This window comes from Dipodomys spectabilis, unplaced genomic scaffold (genome assembly GCF_019054845.1).
Source record: "Dipodomys spectabilis isolate Male_0828 unplaced genomic scaffold, ASM1905484v1 ptg000098l, whole genome shotgun sequence".
Taxonomy (NCBI): Eukaryota; Metazoa; Chordata; class Mammalia; order Rodentia; family Heteromyidae; genus Dipodomys; species Dipodomys spectabilis.
This window is the reverse complement of record NW_024870775.1, coordinates 2646405-2664455: the sequence shown is the minus strand read 5'-3', so window position 1 is coordinate 2664455 and position 18051 is coordinate 2646405. Positions and strand designations below refer to the sequence as shown.

Below are 18051 nucleotides of genomic sequence, written 5' to 3'. Positions count from 1 at the left end.
ATCAAGTGGATACAAGACATAGAATGTAAAAGCCAAACTCCCAAGTAATTACATTAAATTTTACCTACAAGAGATCATCAAGTTGACATGTCAGGATGGTACTATGGATTTCTGCATGAATTTCTAGAAAGAAATATATTTACCTCCTATATAATAGTTGAAGGAATCATGGCTTGCATCAATAGCAGCAGAAATGGGCCCCACAATGGCCACAGCCCTCTTAAGTGCCTCCTCTGAAGGAGGGATGTACACAGTGCCTGTGTCAGTAGCAGCAGAATACTCAGGTCTGTACCTGCAGGGTCCTTCCTATGGAAGGAAGAGGGAGGAGACTCAATTATTGGCAGGCATTTCCTTGGGAACATGAGTTAGACCCACAACATTCAGGGGTATGCAGCTTAGGGCTTCCAAGTCAATGCTCCTATAAATCTATCTGGACCTGAAACTGAGTTGGACCTAGGAATTGGTGCACAAATCTTCTATGAGACATTGGACATTCTATCCTTGAGAAATGTTCACACTGAAGAAATTTGCATTTTTATGTGCAAGCTTGCACATCTCAAGTTACACAAAAGCAAGCACAACTCCATGGGCAACTATCTCATCAGAGAACTGTGCAGAACTAATAGTTTATCATCACAGCACTGAAGCCTTACAGAGATAGATTCTGTCCTCTAACATGTAGATTCTGAAGAAGGTTTTCCCCAAAGCTGGGCTGGAACATAAGGAGTTCTGTTTACCTGGTCTTCATATGGATAGGCTGCTTCTGAGTCCAGGCCTCCATTCTCGTAAACATACTCGAAGGCATGATCCATCCAGCCACCACTGCATCCGTAATTACCTTGAGGCTGAGAACAGTCCACTAGGTTTTGTTTACTCAGTGCTACTAGTCTGCCAGTTTTCCGGAACATCTGTCCTTCTAGGGCCCCAGCAGCACTAAAAGCCCAACACGCATTACAAGCACCCTGAAAAATGAATAAATAAGTAGACAAATAATAAGACTAAGATAAAAATTTGCCTAGCTGAGTATTGTCAATACTCTAGCATTGACTAAATCAAGGAACTGATTTCATTTTTGGCAGTGAAAGGGATGCATGTGACATGCTCATACCTGATTCATCACGGGGGTCACATAGCCTCTTCCTCTCCAATCCACGTAGTCTGGGACATCACCAGTCAGCCTTTCCTGGAATACGGTCCCTTTCTTTTTCTTAGGGATTTTCAAGCCCATCATCCTTTCCCTAATTTCTTTTTTTGTCTTTAAGAAAAAGTAAATAAAAATATTGAAAAGCAGGATATTATTTTGTACAGGAGTGCAAGAAGAGCGAGCCCAGAGGTAAGCAAGGCACACCACACTCACCATGTCTCCAAAGTCATTCATTGCCAAGGTGAAGCTGTGCTTCCCTTCTTTGTACTCCTCATTGTGTATTTCAATCATTTTCATATTCTTCTCCCATATGGCTCTCCTATATAGCTCTTCGTTCTACAAGTAAACAGAAATGATGATTCTCTCCTCTGTACATCACCTTTATAATAACAATAAAAGAAATTTATAAGTGATGATTCTCTTTCTACTTCAATCTAGCCCACGTTCACCGAGAGGCCCTGCTGACAAACATGAAGTCTGGGGACGGCTTTATACTTCTGGATGCTGTTCCATACCCACAGGAAACATGTATTTTTCCCCCACATTGTGCTTACATTTGATGTCATTAGTACTGCTTTGGAAAACCTTGGCTTATAGAAACCATTCTCATGCGGGAGACTATCGAGAGGAAGGACTAGTTTCTCCCAATTCCCTCTAAATACGTTCAATGTTACTAACCATGTCATATGTTTTTCCATACATTAACTTCCACTCCTGCCATTTTGCATCAAAACGATAATCCAATATTGGAAGAGCTGAGGCCAATCCCAAGCAAAGAATAGCCAGGAGGAGAGAAGGATTCATGTTGCAAGAGCCTAGAAAGGGACAAGAAATCACTCTAATTAAACAACGTTTCTAAAATGCCTTCTTATTCACATGAGTAAAATTAAAGACATCATGGTGAACAGAATATTTAAACTGTTCTTCTAAGTATTTATGTAATAGCTGTCAATGTTTGAGGATGTGTTTGGATTAAAAATGTTGTATTTGGTCAGTTCAACAGAATTAATAGCAGGCTTTCCAAGGTTTTAGGACTTCACACCAAGTATGCAAGGACTTAAGTTTTAAGAATTATATGAATGTATCATGGTTCAGAAGCTTAAAGCAACATCTAAGAAATCTGGATATAATGTGTCCAGCTATTCTGCCAAGGATAATGAGATCAAAGAGCAAACTTTCCTTGCTGAGGCCTCTCCTCCTGAGTACCAGTTATCATAACTCCACCACCCAGAAGACTGCCAGTGTGCAATGGGAAATGATAATGTCCTGAAACCTTCTGTTCTTTTTTTTTTTTGTCAGTTGTGGGGCCTGAACTCTGGGCCTGGGCGCTGTCCCTCAGCTCTTCAGCTCAAGGCTAGCGCTCTACCACTTGAGCCACAGTGCCACTTCCTGCCTTTTCTGCTTAGCTGGTACTGAGGAATTGCAAACCCAGGGCCTCATGCCTGCAAGGCAAGCACTCTACCACTAAGCCACCTTTCTTGAAGAACACCTTTCTAGAATATTCCCCCAGGGAGAAACTGAGAGGCTAGAACCCTCCCCAATCCCCATCCCCAAGCCCCAACACATAGTGATGACTGTGCTTCCAGTATCTCAGATCACTGTCCAATCCAGAGACTGGGGTACAAGGCCAAATCATTGGAAGCCAAAGTCACTAGTATCAATATCAGATGTCACTATAATATCAGATGGCTCCCCAACTTTCACACTTAAGGCTTAGCTAGCTCACTGTGCTGCATCCGAGCCAGGAGCATGCCATCTGTGCACAGGAGCTGATACCTAAAGGTGGCACCTGGGTGTTATGGGCAACAGGTTGCTCCCTTTGGCATAGGAAGCTCTGAAAATGGCAGCCCAGGAAGCTGGGCCATGCTCAGACCTACACTGCCTGGGATCCTGTACATACTGCGGATCTTGTAACTCCTGTGTCCCCCTAACAACCTCTTACTCTATCACATATCAGGGCTGCTGGCAGTTGAAAAGAGTCATCTTGCATTCTCCACTTCACCCCAGTCCAGTTTCCTCCTTCAATCTCCTTTTCCAATGTATCTTGCACTTACCTGGGACAGCAGCCGCACAGTTGCACTCCACAGACTCAGCTCTTCAGAGGACACTGATGTCCAAGGATCTGATTCAGCTGCACTTGCTTCAAGCTTTAAATCCCCAGTCCATGGCCTGACTGGCTCTCCCACCTTTGACTTGCCTGTCCTGTGATTGCTGGGGTTGGCATCTAAGTAGAACATCCCTATGGGCTATGGGTTATGGGGCTGCGGATAAGTGCTGAGTATAGGTTCCAACCTCAGGAAGGAGCAGGGTGTGGCTGCCACAGTAGCCTGAGAGGAAATAAAAAGGAAGACCATGTTGGAGGAAAGAAATTTACAGATAATCCTGTGTGAGTTCCCCCCACCCTTCTTTTCCTTTAGCCTTTGGGGTTTTGTTAAAACCTGGAGTGTACGGAGCCATTACACTCGAGTCTAGGCATTCTTTTTGAATGTACAGCAAAGATAGAGTATGGACCAACATGACAGACCCTACAGCCACACCATCTCCCTGTTTTAGAAGGATCTGCAATGAAAAGAAATCTCCAAGACAGTGATGAGACAAGAAAGTCTAGAGATAAAAGGAGCTCTCAGAGGTTCCAGAGCCTTCATGTTGCTTTGGAATGCATCCTTCCTCTTGGTCTTCAGCATGACAATGGAAATAAATTATTTGTAGAAATTTTTATTGAAGAAAATGGATTCAAACGTTTTGGAGTAGCTTTAACTTCACCATCCCTATTATTCTCAATCCTCTTCTTGATATTTAAGAAATCTTCTCTATTGACATGTAATATGAAGATTGAATGCACAGAATATGGGAAAATGTTTTAGACAGAAGAAATACATAAAGAATTATTACACTTATTATTGAAGAATTAAGGAACACAATCCCCAAACAGTCTAAACCTTTGTCATTTCTCAGAAGGTTTTAAAACCACATGACCACTTGAACACTGTTCTATTGTACAAGAAAGTTACAATTAAATAGGTCTGTTAATGTCTAATACTTCTTGATCAGTCACCCCTTCCATCATTCTCTCCTATTTCCTCTGCCCCTCCCCTACACTCAATTCACATTTCCGACTTGCTTCATCACAAATGTACATTGAATATTATGACCATATTCATCTCCCCTTTTCCTTTTCCATTTATCCCCCCCTCCAACTAGACTCCTCAATTCAAACTTTGTTCCAGCTTCCTGACATTCATTTTGTTACACTGATGGTTAATTGTTCAAAGGATTTACTCTATAAAGTTTCACTTCTGCATGTACTACATTTTAGTCAGTTGGGTCATGCCATAAATGTGTATGTCCCTGTATGTCACATGTATGTCACATGGGAGGTTGCATTTTGGATCTAGGATTTTTATGAGCTTAGCTCACTTCAAGCAATGTATTTTCCAGATTCATTCATTTCTCTGCAAATTACATAAGTGCATTCTTCCTGGTGGCTTATGAAATTATATATATATATATATATATATGTACGTATGTATATGCATGCCTATTTGTTAATTGTGTTACTGATTTTTGAGGGTTTCAAGCTTTTTCAGCTCTTTGTATATTCTGATTATTGGACCTTGTTAGATACATAGCTGACAGAGAACTCCTATTCTGTAAGGTTTATTTTTAGCTTCAAAACCATGTCCTTCATTATGATGAAGCTTTTAAATTTAATGCAATCCCATTTGTCAATACTCTCTCCTATTTGCTGAACCCATAGAATTCTACTGAAGAAGGTCCTGCCTATTCCATTGATGTCTAGTATTTTCCCTATTTCTTCCTGTAGTAGTTTCATGGTTTCAGATCTTACACTGAGGTCTTTGATCCACCTTGAATTGACATTAGTACAAAATAAGAGGCAGGGATCTAGTGTCAGTCTTCTGCATATAAATGTCCAGTTTTCCCAACACCACTGAAGAGGCTGCATTTTTTCAAAATATACTTTTGGTTCTTTTGTCAAATAGCTTATGGCTGTTGATGTGTGGGTTCATTACTGGCTCTTCTAGTATGTTCATGGGTTTTGAGTATGATTTGTTCCAGTACCAAGCTGTTTTTGTTACTAGTAAAGTGTATAGTTTGTAATAAAGTTTGAAGTCTGGAGTTGTGTTACTGCTTTGGCATTGAATTGTTCTCTCTGTATGTCTCTCTCTATGTCTCTCTCTGTGTCTCTCACACACACTCTTTCTCTCTCTCTCTCCCCTCTCCCTCCTGTCTCCCTCTCCAACTTAGGACTTCTTTGGTTATCAGGGGATCTTTTGTGCATTCATATGAATTTTGGGCTTGTTTGTCTCCTCTCTGTGAAGATTGGCAATACAATTTTGATGGGGATTGCAATTACTTTATGGATAGCCTTTGTCAGTGTGGCCATTTTCCCATTATTAATTCTTTCAATCCATGAACATGAGAGATTTTTCTACCTCCTGGTATCTTATTCTATTTGTTTCTTCAAAGTTTTATCCATTTTTTGTTGTAGAAGTACTTTAACTCCTGGTTAAGTTTATTCCTAGGTATTTTTAGGCTATTGTGAAAAGAATTCTCCCATTTTCCTTGCTCATTGTGGTATATAGAAAAGTTATGGTTTGTGTGTTATTCTTGCTACTTCACTGAAAGTGTTTGTGAGTTCTAGGAATTTATAGTGGAGTCCTAAGGGCTCTGTAGATATAGGATCATATTATCTGCAAATAAGAATCATTTCATTTCTTTCTTATTTGAACCCCTTTTACATCTTTCTCTTGCCCTTTTTCTCTGGCTAAGTATTCAGTACTATATTGAATAGGACTTGGGAGAATGGACATCTTTGTCTTGTTCTGGAAGTTAGAGGAAATGGTTTTAGTTTTTTGCCATTTTATATGATGCTGTAGGTTTGTCATAGATAGCATAGTTCTTCTAGTCTTCGCTTCTCCACAGCCTTTACCATAAAAGGATGTTGGATTTTGTCAAAGATTTTCTTTTCATCTATTGAGATGATTATGTGATTCTTGTCCATGTTTGTATTTACATGCTGCATTATATTTCCTCTGTCATTTTTAATAATGTTAAACATATTCACTGGGCATCATACCTTTCAAAAAATAACCTCGTGTCTTTTCTTCAATAACATTTTCTATGTTTTTTTTTTTTTACTTCATTTATTTCAAAGAAGGATTTGGTGGATTTCAGTTTATAAGCATATTTGTACACAATGTTAAATTGACAGTCCATCTGGAAGCCCAGAGGTTTAATTTTATCAATTGTTATAAAATACATTCCAATTTTTATTTCAATGTTTACTCATAATTCAACTTCTGATACATACTCCTATGCTTTATTTTTTTCTTTGTTATCCACAGATGGTGACATTACCACAGTAAAGAGCAAGAAATTTGATTTCTAGAGTCCTCATCAACACAGGATTGTTTTCTTTATGTTCAATTAGTATTTGTTTATCATTATACTGATTTCTTTTTCTTCCAGAGTATAATTCTTAATGTGTGTGAAGTGATTTTCAGTTGTATTTCTCTGATGATTAGTGTTATGAAACAGCTTTTCTCTCACTTGTTGATCATTTGTTTTTGTTTTTGTTTTTTGTCGGTTGTGGGCCTGAACTCTGGGCTTGGGCACTGTCCCTCAGCTCTTCAGCTCAAGGTTAGCTCTCTACCACTTGAGCCACAGCACCACTTCCGGCTTTTTCTGCTTATGTGGTGCTGAAGAATCGAACCCAGGGCCTCATGCATGCAAGGCAAGCACTCTACTACTGAGCCACCTTTCCAGCCCCACTTGGTGATCATTTGTATATCTTCTTTGCAGACTATGTATTTGAGTTCTTTATTCATTTATTTTTATGGGATTGGTTTAGTTTTTGTTGTTATTGATTTGGAGACTTTTTATGTAATGCATATGAATTCCTTATGTTATAAATAATGTTCAAGTATTATCTCCAACAATGTTATAGAATGATTTTTTTTACTGTCAATGCTGTTGCTTAATAAGTTCTTCACCACACTAAAATGTAATTTATCAGCTAAGAGCTGGTAGTTCACGCCTGTAATCCTAGCTACTGAAGGGGCTGAGATCTGAGAAGCACAGTTTGAAGCCAGCCCAGGCAAAAAAGTCCATGAGACTCTTATCTCCAATTAACTAACAAAAAGCTGGAAATGGGAGCTGGGAATGTGGTGTAGTGGTAGAGTGCTTGCCTTGCATGCCTGAAGCCTGGGTTTGATTCCTCAGTACCACATAAACAGAAAAAGCTGGAGTGGTTCTGTGACTCAAGTGGTAGAGTGTTAGCCTTGAGCAAAAGAAGCTCAAGGACAATGCCCAGACCCTGAGTTCAAGCCCTAGGACCGGCAAAAATAAAAGCTGGAAATGGAACTGTGGTTCATAGAGTGATAGCTTTGAGCAAAAACAAACAAACAAAAAAAAAACCAATGACAGCACGTAGGCTTTGAGTTCAAGCCCTAGGACTGGCACACACACACACACACACACACACACACACACACACACACACACACACACACACACACACACACACACACACACACACACACAATCTAGTATATCTGTTTTTCCTTCATTGCTTTTTAAAAAACTTTGTTTTATCTAACATTTTACAAACTCCCATGTCATGAAGATTTCTCCCCATATTTTCTCCTACGACAAGAAAAAGGGGTCTGCCCACACCTAGAAAGAAGGAATACTGCATGGAGAGACCAGAAGAACACCAGCATATAGGCCTTGTATTTAACATTAGAAATCATATTTCTATACAGTTGTCCCTTTCTCTTTAAACCTAAATATACTCTAGATAGTTTTCTCAGGGTCTTTGGATCCTAATTTCTGAATGTTTGGGGGTCATTAAAAAAAAGTTGATTAAAAATCTGTGCTTTTCAGTGGCACTGTGGCTCAAGTGGTAGAGAGCTCGCATTGAGCTAAAGAGCTGAGGGACAGCACCCAGGCCCAGAGTTCAAGCCCTGTAACAACAACAACAAAAAAAAAAAGTCTATGCTTTTCTCTTGGTCTCCTGAATTTTATTATGACAGTGTCAGCTGTGACTTCTATGACAAGAAAGTAGAGATACATTTTCTTTAGTATAGTTTTGATTCATTTCATTAACTCCCCACAATAGCTATACAAAATAATAGTTAAAAATCTACTGGGTGGTGGAAAAGAGAGCTCTGTGTCCTTACAAAAGTAATGTGAACATTCCATGCTTCCAATCTTAGAAAAAAAAAAAATCTAAGTAATTACTTAGGAATTACTCAAACTTAGTAACTACTTAGAAATTACTAAGGAATTACTTAGAAAAATCTAAGTAACAATGTCTTCTCTACAACACATAAATAGTTAAAAATTGAAGTCCTCCATAGCTGTGAAGTGTCTGGTGATAGCTGTGGCTTGATTCCGTGGTGATTTGGTTCCTGCACAGTTGAAACATGCTGAAGGGAGTTGCAGAAAGGGAGGTGACAGAAAAGAGACAAGACCAAGACACGTAGTCTCTGGGAAGCCCTATCTTGTTTTCCAAAGGGTGATTGACCAGCACACTAAGGACACATGTGCTGCTTATAAAACGTGAATGATTCTGTTAATATCTTGTAGTGAGCTTAAGTAAACTTCTTGAACATTAGTTGATACTCTTGCTGTCAACAAATGTATTTTGTTGTTCATTTATCTTTCTATCCTGCCTCTAATGGTACAAAAATAATTTTTAAATGATAAGGTAGTATTAATCGAAATGAACTCCAGGAAATGAAAACAAGAAGTTATTTTCTTTCTTGATGTTTTTGTTTTCTTTATATTCTGTATGCTCATTTATATGTCTTTAGGGGTGTAAGGGGAGGCACAGAAATAGGGGGAAAAGAGTGATCACATGCAGCAATGATACTCATTGGACACTGTTGAAAATGAACCATGCAATTGTGAGTGGATGAAAGGGGAAAACTGGGAGAGAGTAAGGAAAGGGTGACATTGTCCAAAAAGAAACGTACTCTTTACCCGACTTACATAACTGTACTCCCTGTGTATATCACTTTTATAATAACAATTTAAAAATTAACAAAAAACATAAAGTAGCAAGGAACAATTTGAAATAGATCTGATGTCAATTGAAAGGTTGTCTTAGTTTCACTCTAGTGTCTACCTGAAATGTATTTTTGGAGACAATAGCATAATAGTCTAAGATTATTTCAACTGAGTTTTTATAATTGATTTCTTTATGGAACTATCCAACTACCCCATCTCTTAACCCACGGAATCTTTGCTGGAATCTGCAGATTTCCCAAATGTTTAGAGTTGTCATGGTCACTCACTGATCAGGGTCATTATAAAAGGATTCTGAAGTTTGACAAAATGATTGACAAAGCCTTTAAAATTCGTTTTTTTATTGTGCAAATACTGTACAGAGGGGTTACAATTACATTGCCAAGACAATGAGTACATTTCTTATCAAGCATTGTAGCCTCCTCCTTTGTTTCCCCATGGGACCTATGTTTCTTTGGGCCTGGCTTACTTCACTTAATATAATTTTTTCCACAAGGCCTTTAAAATTCTTGAGTGTGATTCAGAGTTCTCTGAAGAGACTAGAAGCTTTTTTCACTATCTTTTCTGTGGTAGATGATCTGCCTCATCCTATTTGTTTCAATATAGCTAGCCATTGCAGATCTTCATGGTAAGTATCAACTTGTATACACAGGAATATCTTGTGATCTTGGCAGGCTTGGACTTACAAATATGGATTTTTGTGTGATTTATAGTCAGATGCACACCTCCCACAGAGCACATTTTCAGCTGTGTTCTTTGTCTTCCTTGGATTCTGTCGGGCATCAAGCGTAGTGTGGTCTCCACATCTGTATGTGTGCTACATACACTAATGAATGAGGACCAGGTTCGTGTTGTTGACAAATGTCCTCATGGCACAGGAGGATCAGGTAGTAGTGAGACACACAGCTGTTACACATGTGGCTTCTCTAGACAGATAATGCTTCAACTCAGACAACATAGCACATTCTGCACTTGAGCACTTTGTCACTATTTCTAGTCAGAGCCCTAAGTCTTCTCAGCAGAGACCTTCTATACGCCAGCCACCTCAGAGGCAGACCCTGTGTATGAAGTTCCTTCCCTCTGTAAGGCACACAGATGCATCACTTGGCTCATTGCTACTGAAACTGCTAAATGCCAACAGCAGTTGGTAATTAAAAAAAAAATGAAGCAGAATCCTGACTCCAATGATAAAAAATAGAATAACAATTAGATAGAAAGTTTAACATGTCAGTACTATTATTCCTAAAAAGTAACTGGCTCAGAAGAAGGAAGATGTCAAAGGGAAGAACTTAAAAAAAAAAAGGAATGTAAAAAAGCAGGAACTTGGAAATCTCAAACTGTACAATATCTAAAAGTGGGATCAACAATGAACTGGGCCTTTAGTTAAAAGGAAAATTGCTTCTGAACCTTTGACCTGAAGACTGACACAACCCAGCTGTTACATCACACACCACCCTAGCCAAAGTATAACCTATGCAACCTTGAACCATACCCTCTAGACTTAGACTAACACCCTTCCCTAGAAAACATATTCCACTCTCTCTTGAGAAGGATGCACTCATTCCAGGAATATGAACTTTATCAAAGTTCTCCCCAATTTCTTATGTCCTCTTTTCTCAGAATTTACTAATGATGGAGACAGGAACATGGGAACATTTGATAAATATTGCCGTCTACACCTACGAGGAGTATTAGTAGAAAGCCAAAGACAGAAGATGACAAGGATTGGTGAGATCTCTTACAATTCAGTCCAGTAGGGACTAAGTTTTACCAACTCCATGGGTAGGGATTGAGACATAGTTAATTTCCATGAAGGTACTGACTTTAAATACAGTATTCCCATAGAAGAATCAGTGGGATCATAAAGAGGGAGACCTCCCAGCCCAGGGAAATGTTAAAAATAATAACAGAGGAACACAATACAGTCATCCATGCTCCATACACTCAGCATTTCCCCATGACTTAATGTCCAATTATTCTCTAGCTTGTTACATTTCCAACTTACAGAGCCACAAATTCTGTTAACCCGACCCTGCCCTGTAGTGTGCCCTGTGTAAACACAAGCCTCACCTGTTTCAGGATACCCATAGGGTCACCTGAGTGTCACTAGGTAAGGTGCTCCAGGAACCATGGCCTGCAATCATCGTGGAACACCTCACAACCATCGTTTTCCAGAAAACTAAGAGTCCAAGCTCGGCAGACCTGGGCCCTTCCCTGGGCCCATAGGAAACAATGAAGTGAGCTTGAAAAGGAGCCTAGTGGAAACTACGTGCTGTCCCTTCTGTGTCAACACTACTTGGATGCTCATGACCAGAGTCAGGAAGGTGCATCAGTGAATCCTTTTTTCCACACTGCTCTTCTCTCGCTTCACTTTTTTGTTGTTGTTGTCAGTTGTGGGGCCTGAAGTCTATGCCTGGGCGCTGTCCCTCAGCTCTTCAGCTCAAGGCTAGCGCTCTACCACTTGGCTACAGCACCACTTCCTGATTTTTTGAATGGCTTATTGGAGATGAGTCTCACAGACTTTCCTGCCCAGGCTGGCTTTGAACCATAATCCTCAGATCTCAGCTAGGATTACAGGTGTGAGCTACCGATGCCCTGCTTCTCTCTCTTCGCTTTTAACTCCCATGCTGATGCTCCTTCCCTAGCCTACCCCACAAAGGATTTATGAAAACTCTCATCAGAGGTGTGAGCCAAGTTCACTTTCAGTCATTGTAGCACTGAGGGAATATTCCCTCCCATTCTGAAGCCTGACCAAGCAAAGGGTATTTGCTACTCTTAGACATTAAGGATGCTCAGTCACCAAAAGGACCTCCTCACTGGGAGTGATGACAACCAGTCCCACAGGCTGAGATCCTAGGAGCTTTCCTCTTTGGAGATGACCAACTGCTTTAAACCACCTTTTGCTTCTCCTTCTGGGAAAAACAGCTAATAAACTTCTGACAGTGGGCCATGTCCCTTCTCTGCCTGCTCACTCCTCTTGGGCTGTACCACCCACTGGAAAGGGAGATATCCATTCTCAGGCATCATGGACAGTCTACTTTCTTCATTTCCGGTTGCTCCGAAACACTTATATCTGACCTTCACTCTCTTGGATCTATTGATCATGTATTTTTTAGCCTGGGCAGTTCCTCTCATTGGCTGTTTAAATTCAACTTACCTGCAGCAGATTAAATATCTTCTTTAGGTTTAGGTTTTACAGAGTCAGGAAAGAAGCAAATGTCTTATTCTTCATATGTAAATTGTTGGTCCTAATCATTCATTAAGCTTCAACCAAATAATTGCCTTACACAGGCTTGCAAGATTCAAAGACAGATAAAGGATAGCATATCTGACCGGTCACATCTGCTAACAAAATTATTCAAAACTTAGAAGTGAAATGGTACAAACACTGCATTAACAACTCCTCCAGAAAACTAATATTCTAAAATGTTATAATCATGCACAAATGTTTCTGATTATTGCCCAAAAGAGACAACAATTTAGAGCTCTGTATCCGAATACTGACTACAAACAATTCCTTTTTGAATTTCAAATAGAAATATCTGGACATTTTAACTGTTCTTGACCAGCTAGTATTTATTGTTGTTTGATTCTGCCCCATCAAAGCCATATTCAGTCACCAGAACAACATGGTCCAAGCCAGCATTGCTGCAGTGTGGTTCATAATAAATGCCTGGAGAAGACAAAGGTGGGGTGAGAGGCTACAGGACTTGACAGTGACCTACTTCTAAATTCACCAAAATGACATAAACTCCACATAGTTATCAACAGGATTTAGGCTATTTTCTTGAACTGGCAGAAACAAAAATCAGCGTAAATCTTCTTTTTTATATATAATTTTATTGTTATTAGTAAGTGTTACACATAGGGGTCACCATTTCATAAACCAGGTAATGAGTACATTTCTTTTTTTTTGGACAATGTCACCCTTTCCTTCCCTTTCCCCATTTTTCCCTCCTGTCCCTGCCCACAAGTTTCATAGTTCATTTTGGACAGAGTGTATACTGAATAGATATGATTGCATTTGTTCAGCCTTCTTTCTTCCCTTTGCCCACACCCCTTTTGCCCCCCACCTAAGCTAAAACAAATATGACCACCACCAACAACAATAACAACAACAGAACATATTTCCATTTCCTGGAGTTCATTTTGATAAAGAGTATTTTAAATGTGTAGAGAAGTTACACCTTTGGGTTTCTCCTCTAAGGGTGTCCACCTTTAGTCTAACTGACTATGTGTGAATGCCTGGAGTCCTATGTAAGTTATCATGTCCAGTTATATTTTAGATCTAGTTTCCACATATGAGAGAAAACATGTGCTGTTTGTTTCTCTGAGATTAGCTCACTTCCCTTAGCATGACTTGTTCTAGGTCTATCCATTTCCCTGCAAATGACTAAGCATAAATCTTTTTAAGAAAAAATTTCTAGATGCATCTAAGATCACCCTTTTTATTAACACTAAGGGTGTTTTATTTCTACACACACACACACACACACACACACACACACACACACACACACAATGTATATATGTACAAAGTACTTTGATCTTACCCATTGTCCCCACCATCCCTCTCTTTCCCTTCACCACCTAAACCAGTATCAACAAGTTTCATTGCTCCATTTTCACACTTGTACATAAAGTATTTTGACCATAGTTACCATCTTTCACTCTCCTTTCACCCTCCTGGCTCCTACCCTTACCCAAGACAGGACATGTTCTACCTTCCTAATGTGCATTTTAGCAAAGTGCATATTAATTATTTAAGAAGGTTATTCTGAATTTTCACATATGATTTACTATAATTTAATCAGATTGACCCCCTCAATGACCCTCACCACCTCTTATTGTTTAACTTCTTTCAGTGAGTCTGGTCTTGCCATCTCCAGTCACAGATGTAATATATTTTTGTATTTTTCACCCTCTAATATTCTCTTCTTCTGCTCTCCAACTTACTTCAAGTTTTCCCACAATTGCAAACGTGTGTGTGTGTGTGTGTGTGTGTGTGTGTGTGTGTGTGTGTGTGTGTGTATGTTGATTATGTGGTCCAGCATCCACATATGAAAGAAAAAGAAAAACCCTTGCCTATAACCACCTAAAATCTTGTGATTCTACTTATATAAGTCTAAGCAAGCACCACAGAAAACTAGATTTTTTAAGAGGCTTTTTAAATTACAGATTAAAATCTCTAGTATAACCTTCAAGATCCAACAGTTATAGAAAATGTAAGCAAATTAATCTACACAATGAATGAAATGCCCATTTTTGAAAATTTGAAAATACTCATATTCAGTAAGCTACAATTCAAGGAATGTCAAGGCCATGGCTTTGGAGTGGCTCAAATAGTAGAGTGAATGTCAAGGCCAAGCAACACATGAAAACTGCACACACAGTATAAAAATCCATACACAGCCAGGTGTTCTATAATCCTAGCTACTCAGAAGCTGAGATATGAGGATCACGGTTCAAAGCCAGCCCAGGCAGGAAAGTCCGAAAGACTCTTATCTCTAATTAACCACCAGAGCTAGTCCACTAGCCTTTCCCCTGCTTTTCTGTGTAAGAAATTCTCTAGCCTAACTTGTCTGATACTAGGCCCTAAAACCTTCATTCCAGAAGGGACCGCCCATGCCTAAAGGAAGGAATGCTGCAAGAGAGGCAGAAGAATCTGAACACACAGACCTCATGTTTAACATTAGAATCAGAGCCTTTGGGGAAATCACATTTCTAAGTTGCCCATTCTTCTTCAAACATAAGCAAACATTAAACAGTTTTCCCAGGCTCTTTCAAATCTCATTTCTGAAGGCATTTATTCATATAAAACTTTGATTTAATAAAAACAAAAAACAACTAGCCTAGGACTGGTGGCTCACACCTGTTATCCTAGCTACTCAGGAGGCTGAGATCTGAGGATCACGTTCAAAGCCAGCCCAGGCAGGAAAGCCCTTGAGACTCTTATTTCCAATAAACCACCAGAAAACCAGAAGTGGTGCTATGGCTCAAGTGACAGAGCACTATCCTTAAGCTGAAGAGCTCAGGGACAGCACTCAGGCACAGAGTTCAAGCTCCACAACAGACAAAAACAAACAAACAAACTATGCTTTGCTCTTACTCTCCTTTCTTTTGTTACAGCAGTGTCAGCTCTGACCTTCACGACAAGAGAGGAAAGGTATGTTTTGTTTAGTATAGCCTTGATTACTTTTATTAACTCCCCATAGTTCCCATATAAACTAAGAGTTAAAAGTCCACTGTGCAAGTGGGGGGAAAATGCACAAGGGATCTCTGTGCCCTTAGGCAAGGAATGTGGACACTCTGTGATTCTAATCTTCCAAAAGAAAAAAAATGTCAATGGTAATAGTTTTATCTACACCATGGAATGCAAAGAAGATATAGCATAACAGCCAGGTGTTTGGTGACACCTGTGAATTGCTCCTGTGATCTGCAGAGTTGGTTCATTCTGAGAAGGATGACAGAAGATGAAGATGACAAAAAGACACAACCAGTTCTGGGTCCACAGTCTCTGGGGAAAACCACTTTCTGTGGCCACACACTATGAACAAGCGTGCTGCTTCTAAGCCAAGATGTCCCTTGTAGAAACCTTGTGGGAAGTTCAAGCTTCTTTGACAGGTATTGAAACTTCAAGCAGCCATGACTGGGTTCTGTTTATTTTTTCCCTTTCTATTCTGACCCTGTGCTGTATGAAAAGAAATTTAAAAGATATTAAAGCAGAAGATTTAAAACGAGGAAAATAACATTAAAAAAAATAGTCAAGCCAGGTGTAGGTGGCTCATGCTTATAATCCTAGCTACTCAAAAGCCCAGGGACAGCACCCAAGCCCAGAGTTCAAGCCCCATGACCAACCAAAAACAAAAAAAAAGTCTTGACTCAACTCCAGTACCCAAGATAATCTCTTTTCTCAGGGTCTAATAACTGCAAAATTACAAAGCAGGTTGTTTCGATCATTCCAAGTAAGTTTTTCATTTAGAATTTCTTCATAGAATTCTCTAAAATTCCTATCTTTTAGGCTATAGAATCTTCCTTGGAATTGCAAATTCCCCATCTTTAGAGACTTGATGGTCACTCACTGGAAAATAAAACATTATAAAAAGATTCTGTATAGAAGGGCTGGGAATATGGCTCATTGGTAAAGTACTTGCCTTGCATGCATGAAGCCCTGGGTTCAATTCCTCAGTACCATATGAAAAGAAGAAACCTGAAATGGCACTGTGGCTCAAGTGGTAGAGAGCTAGCCTTGAACAAAAGAAACTCAAGGACAGTCCCTAGGCCATGAATTCAAGCTGCAGGACTGGCGTGCATGCGTGCGCGCGCGCGCACACACACACGATTCTGTAGAGATAGATGCTTATGGCTCATGTATGTAAATCCAAGCTACTCAGGAGGTTGACCACTAAGAACTGAGGTTCAAAGCCATCTCGAGCAGGTAAGTGCATGAGACTTTTATCTCTATTAAGCAGTAAAAAGCCAGAAGTGGAGCAGGCTCAAGTTGTACAGCACCAGCCTTGAGCAACAGTGCCCAGGCCCTGAGTCAATGCCCAGTACTGGCGCAGAAAAGGAAAGAGAAAAGGAAAGGAAAGGAGGAAGGAAGGAGGAGAAAGAGGGAGGGAAGGAGGGAGGGAAGGAGGGAGGGATAGAGGGAGGGAGGGAGGGAAGGAAGGAAGGAAGATTCTATAGTTTACCACACTGATCAACGAAGACCCTTCCAAATCTTGTGTCTGATTCTGGGGTTTCTAAAGATTGGAACCTTTTCACAACACCTTTTGTGTGTGCGGAGGAACAATTTGCTTCATCATAAAATTCAATGTGAGTAGTTGTTGCAAAGCTTCAAGTTGTTAATGAGTTTATTCTACTATGTGTGACTCAGTGATGCTTGGAATTACAAGCAGAATCCCAGTGAAACTTGGAGTGATGCAACTGTTTTATGTTCAGATGTGCAGCTCCAGCAGGTCACATTCCCAGATATATTCTTTCCTTCCTTGGATTCTGTCAGGCAAGATCACAATGTGATTTCTACAGATGCTGCTCTGCAAACATTAATTGGGAGTAAACAGAATAATGAGTATGACAATGGGTGGCCTGAAACAAGACACTGTATATACCACCCAAACAGCATTGATACAATGTTGTTTCCCCAGACAGAGTGTTTGGTCACTATTATCAGTCAGAGCCAAAAGGCTTCTTGAAGAAAGGCCTGAAAGCCAGTGGCGCTGGAGGCCTGTGAAGGACACCGCTGCTTTCAATGGTTCAGAAATGGTACCACAACTGCTACCAAACTCCCACAGCAGATATCAACCAATAGACAAAAAGTTAAAGCAAGGTGCCTGTCAGAAGACAACAAAGCACTCATTGGTAAAAGGTTCATTCAGTTCATCAACGCCAATGCTACTGTTGCTGAAAAGGGCTGACCCTGAACCAGAAAGGCACCAAAGGGAAGAACTTTAAAAAACAAAATAGGAAGAAGGAATGTAAAAGCAGTCATTTAAAGCCTAAACAAACCATACAGCACTGCAGCCAGTGAACCAGGGTGTTCAGGGACCTTGAAAGGGAGTGGAGTGGTATGACAAAAACACAAAGAGACAATGACAAACTCAAAGAATCAAAGCTAAGGAACCAGGGGACTCCATCCCACAGGACAAAGGCCTCTGGTTTATTGCCCAGGTGCTTTTGATCATCTAGCACGATACAGGTAGGAAAGGCAGTAGACTTTGTATATAACTTGCCAATTGTAGTAAATTCCTCTTCTAACACAAAGCAGACATCATTCTAGTAGAACAATCTCAAGCTGATCATAACATTTGTACGCAAACATAACTGAGTAAATTAGCTACATTCTGATCTTG

The 18051-nt window shown here is 39.9% G+C and overlaps 1 protein-coding gene across 2 annotated transcripts in view; it reads right to left on the bottom strand.

The window, feature by feature from the left end:
* Positions 1–18051, bottom strand: part of LOC122113659 (procathepsin L-like) — a 42101-nt gene that overhangs the window by 1479 nt on the left and 22571 nt on the right. Inside the window, exons 1-5 of one of the 2 annotated variants that reach the window (XM_042686720.1) lie at positions 1823–1948; positions 1358–1480; positions 1109–1255; positions 738–962; positions 144–306 (exon numbers count right to left, since the gene is read on the bottom strand). In XM_042686720.1, the coding sequence (XP_042542654.1) occupies positions 144–306; positions 738–962; positions 1109–1255; positions 1358–1480; positions 1823–1948 (784 nt within the window). Of the gene's footprint in view, positions 1–143; positions 307–737; positions 963–1108; positions 1256–1357; positions 1481–1822; positions 1949–18051 lie in introns of those variants that run through there. The other variant, XM_042686719.1, reaches the window with a different exon arrangement.